The sequence below is a fragment of the Centruroides sculpturatus genome, unplaced genomic scaffold (genome assembly GCF_000671375.1).
Source record: "Centruroides sculpturatus isolate CEXI.00-Female unplaced genomic scaffold, Cexi_2.0 scaffold413, whole genome shotgun sequence".
Taxonomy (NCBI): Eukaryota; Metazoa; Arthropoda; class Arachnida; order Scorpiones; family Buthidae; genus Centruroides; species Centruroides sculpturatus.
Window position 1 is genome coordinate 2556 of NW_019384661.1, and position 5014 is coordinate 7569.

The 5014-nt window shown below is 27.7% G+C and overlaps 1 protein-coding gene across 1 annotated transcript; it reads left to right on the forward strand.

The window, feature by feature from the left end:
- Positions 1 to 2287: 2287 nt before the first annotated feature.
- LOC111626551 (zinc transporter foi-like) lies at positions 2288 to 4327 on the forward strand. The gene is made up of 2 exons (XM_023369961.1): positions 2288 to 2883; positions 2954 to 4327. Exons 1-2 carry the CDS (start codon positions 2650 to 2652, stop codon positions 3098 to 3100), a joined length of 381 nt encoding a protein of 126 aa, XP_023225729.1. The 5' UTR covers positions 2288 to 2649; the 3' UTR covers positions 3101 to 4327.
- Positions 4328 to 5014: the final 687 nt, after the last annotated feature.

Genomic DNA, 5014 nt, shown 5'->3' on the forward strand with positions numbered 1-5014 from the left:
GCAAATCCTCTTGGGAGGCATTGCCTTGTCTTTGTCTTATCTCAACAATCCAATCCAAAAATTATAATACAGTAGAGCGTCGTTTATCCGAAAGCATTCCAGTCGGCAAATTTAAATTTTTGCTAGTGCTGTGGCGCTTCAATCTTTGTCTATGTCTTGGGCTACTCAAATATTTTACGTTTTTGATACTAAATTAACATCTGAAGTATAATTTTTTATTGTTTTTATATTTTTCAATAAATTTATTTTGTTTGTACAAAATAAAAAAATAATTTTTAACGATACAATAGTCTTCGTTAGGCTTAACATCGACGAAAATTCAACGCGAAGCGACACGCAACGGAGAGAAATTTCAACATGGGATAAATTAATATATTTTTTCGTACATGATTCGTTATCCGAAAAATAAGTTATCTGAACCACCCCAGTCCCCAATTGATTCGGATAAACGACGCTCTACTGTATTTACTTAAAAAGCCTATTAAAGTTTAATAATTAAATTAAAAAAATATATTAATTTAAACTTTTTGGCAGATTCTTAAAGCAGAATTATTTTTACTAAGGGGGGTCTGACAGAAGATGAAGTTTGGGAAACACTGGAGTAATACATACTCTCTGGGTATTTTTGTACCTAAAGATATGCAACTTTTTAGAATATTTCATTAATTTATGTTTTTCTCTTGGGATTTAAATAAAGACAGACTGTTGATGATAAAAATATTAAAACTGATTAATTACTATAATTTATAAAAATGTTGACAGCATTGTTTACTCAGAGTTGCATTTGGGAAAGTGTGCAAAACAAGAATTCACACAAAGAAGATACACATTAAGGATAAATCCTCTGAAATTTTTGAAATATGTAATGAATTGAAAAATTGTATAGGTTGGTTATTTCAATTATAAAAAACTAATTTATTGATATTAGATATTTTTAAACAGTTAAATAAAATTTGTAGAGAGAGTTTTTAGGTACCATGCAAAAAAATCAACTGAAAGCTACTTATATAATAGAAATGTAAATAATATACACCATTTGCTGATCTTTTTCATAGAGATTAAATTCATTTACGGTTTTTCAAACCATGCACAAATGTATTGAGTGAGTTTATTTTCATTTTGACATGTGTAATAACACTAATAAATGTTTTATTACATTATAAGATTGTACTATTTTTAAAATCATTCAAAATTTGAGTGAATAAATTGTGATCCCATTGAATTTTTTGCTTTATTGGCTGTTATACATCAGAAGGAAAGTATTGTAATCAGTCTGATTTTAGCCTTTTGGATTTTTTGCATTTCTTGATATTTTAAGATCCTGATTCCAAAAATAAAAAAAGATACAAAATTATGTGCATGATCCTGTATTTTGCTTTAAACCTCAGAACACTATTGACCAAAATTTTTGAATTTTAGCAGGAATATTTTACATTGATCTAATTAATTTTGATTATTATAAATCAAGGCAGAGGGAAGGTCAGACTAAAATTTGTAATTGTTAACAATGAGTAAAATTTTCATTAAGAACTCATCCCCACCATCAAAAATAAGGCTTTTACCTTTTATAATAATTAGTATAAAAAGATATTTTAAAATAAATTCACTTAACAAATGTTACCCCACACAATTTTCCTCCTAACCTCCCATTTGAGTGCCAGGAAAAATTACAATTGAACTTCTAATGATGGCCAGTTTTCAAAATACATACAAATTTTGCAATAATAGCCATTTCTTGTTACTGTGAGTGGCCATCGTTCACAGGTTCAGCCATACCTTATTTAAGGCAGCACCAAGAGCATTGCAAAAAACTTCCAGGAGATTGGGTCAAGTCTCCAGTAAGACATATGAGAGAGAACAATCTGAAATACTGTTAATAATCTAACCTCAATAAAATTTTTTGAAATCTTTTTACTTGTTTTGAACTGCTCATGATTACCATTCAAACTGTTTGAAGGCAGGTATGAAAACGAGTCTAAAATGAAAACAATGCAAAATATGATAAAATTATTAAATAAAATGAAACTATTTAAATTAAAAGTTGATTGTGTAACAAAAAAATTAATTTTCAATTAAAGTTTTTTCATTTATTAATACATTATAAAATGACAAATTTAATAAATAAAAAATAAACTTATTCTAAATATCCTGTTATAAATCCATAACTAAAACTTTGTAAAGGAGAAAGATGAAAACAGCTGTTTTACAGTTGTGGATTAATAACATGATAAATTACTTTTCTATAATAAAATGTCTTATTTTAAATTTTAATAATTCAGTGATTCTAAAAAAATTAGTTTGAATTTTTAACAATAATTTGTTAATTTAATCAATTTTGATTAGGCTATTTATTGCATTGAACATCAGATCCCATACATTTGAACAATTTAGTACTTTTAATTGAATGTTCTATGTAAAATGTTTACTGATAATTTTTTAAAATCACTTTCTCTCATTTTTTTTTGGTTATATACACAATTTCTACTTGGATACATGATATTCAGCACTATCTATCCTATTAAAATATTTAAAATTCTTTGATGGTGTAATAAACCAAATAATTTACCAAATAAATCTCTCAAATACTATTTTTTTATTAAATATAGATATTTTTTCTAATTTATCAGACTGATTACTGATGATTTACGAATGTTCTTATTTATAATTTCATTTAAGTGTGGAATACTTATTTTAGGTGATTTTGCTATGTTACTGAAAGCTGGAATGACAGTAAAACAAGCTTTGTTATATAATGGACTATCTTCCATTCTTTGTTTTGTTGGAATGTTAATAGGAGTTGCTTTAGGTAATGTACAGTCTGCAACATTATGGGTTTTTGCTGGAGCTGCAGGCATGTTTTTGTATATAGCCCTTGTTGACATGGTAAGAATTAAATTATCTCAAATGTAAATGTTAACTTTCACACAGATTAAACATATTATTTTTGTTTCAGCTGCCAGAATTAGGATCCAGTCCAACTCATCCTGGTTCCAACAGTACTTATCTCTTAGCGGTTCAGTTGACAGGCATTTCTTTGGGTATTGTGATCATGCTGATTATAGCAATTTATGAACACGATCTGCAGCACATAGTAAATTGACTGGCGCCGAAACTTTTATCCAACAATGACCGAAGTCTAGAAAGCATTTATTTATGCTACTGCCATAATTTCCAATTGGAAATATCTTTTATATCTTAACCTGCTTATTAATGAATGTGCAATATTATTAAGTCCATTCTTTGGTGCTTCCAGAAGTTTATTTAGTTTGAATCTTTAGTTGGCAATGGACAAGTTTATCTGATTAAATACATTAGCGATCACTTTAACCAGAGTGCCAGAATGATGTTTAAAAGGCAGGGTCTTGTTGCTGCAATGCATCTTTTCACATGGAACAAATTGTATTGATTATAGCCAAAGAAACAGATGATAATGACTATCAACTATTTTTTCAACAGAGATCCAACAAATAATTAACAGTTTTATGATGTTTTTGTGTGCAATTTCTTCAATATAAACTAAGGATGCAGACTTCCTTCCCTCGTGATTTAAAATGAAAATTTCATTAATTTTATTATAATAGCAGAACATTACTTTCTTACATGTGGTGGATCCAATTTCTAAATAATTAAGAAAAAGAAAACCTAAATTATACAGTGATACCTCTGTTTTCATTGATAATCCATCTGAAAATACTAAAAACAATACAAAATTGCTGAAATAGGCTGCTTTTATATTAATGTTAATGGAAATCATTGAAAAATACAAGTGTAACTTCTTCAACTTTGATCATGTTCCTGGCCTTCTTTGAGGGCTGAGGGCTGAGGGCTCCGGAAACTTTCTTTAGTCCTATGCTGGAGCAAAAAGCAAAGGAAAGCGATGAAATTGTTTAGCTAGAGGTGCAGGGTAATAATGCTCACACAACGAGCAGGAAATGCGTGGGTCACCCTTTGTTTTTGCAAAATTTGTAGTGAGGTCATGAGGGCATGCCAATGAAAACTGAGATAAATTTTTCGCAAAAAAATTGAGACAGACAGAGGTATTACTGTATTTCATGCAATCTTATCATTCTCATATGATCCCATTTTTCGATAAAACTGTGATAACAAAGTGTCTGCAAATTAGCATTTCAAGCACTTTTCTTAAATATATATATATACACAATTCTTTTGTGTGTTGGAAGTGCTTTGTTTGGATTCAAACATGCTCAATATTTTTCTGCAGATCTGACCTCAAATTATTGTTACTGTTATTTATTTTTTAGCATATGTTTATTTAAAATATGAAATTTTAATTGTCAATAGATAATTACTAAGTTTTAAAATATTTTCATCATGAATTGAAAATATATAAAACTACTAAAAAAAACAAAATCAAAGTGATGTAGATTTCATTAAATTATATATTTTACATCACTTCTAATAACTAATTTTATATTTTATGAAAAGAAATCAAAATTTATTTTTTTGAAGATGAAATAGTTTTTGATTCCACAAACATTCCTGCATACTAATTTAGATTTTTTGCTATTTCCTTTATATTTTTTGCTAATTCTAGTGAATTTTTTAATTAATGTATTTAGATATAGACTAAGATTAACAATAGATTATTTTATTAGAATTTTGTATAAAGATCTGATTTATCTTTCTTTTGATCTGCAATGAACAATGATGTATTGTTACTATTTGTTTGTATATTCCAGAATTGTAAAACACTAAGATAACTATTTGCCTTCACAATTATTTGTGATGGAAGTTAAAATAAAAAGGTATTCTTGATGATGTGTACTTAGCATTTTTGCAAACAATAATAAAAACTTTTTATGAAAATAGAAAATGGCAACTCTGGCATAATGTTTTTTTTTCTATTAATATTTTAATATTACAAAATGTTTAAATAATACAAAACTTAAAACAGCCATATTTATTCAACTGTTTTGCAGAACTTAAACTGCATTCTCTGCAACAATGTAACTAGAACTGAATTCCTCTTTTTGGTAAAAACAGTGAACTAAGG

Bases quoted from the DNA above. Each gene is read 5' to 3' on its own strand.
- LOC111626551 (XM_023369961.1), top strand. From the start codon at position 2,650: ATGTTCTTATTTATAATTTCATTTAAGTGTGGAATACTTATTTTAGGT. The intron at 2,884-2,953 runs GTAAGAATTAAA...TTTTTGTTTCAG, and splicing joins ATATAGCCCTTGTTGACATG to CTGCCAGAATTAGGATCCAG.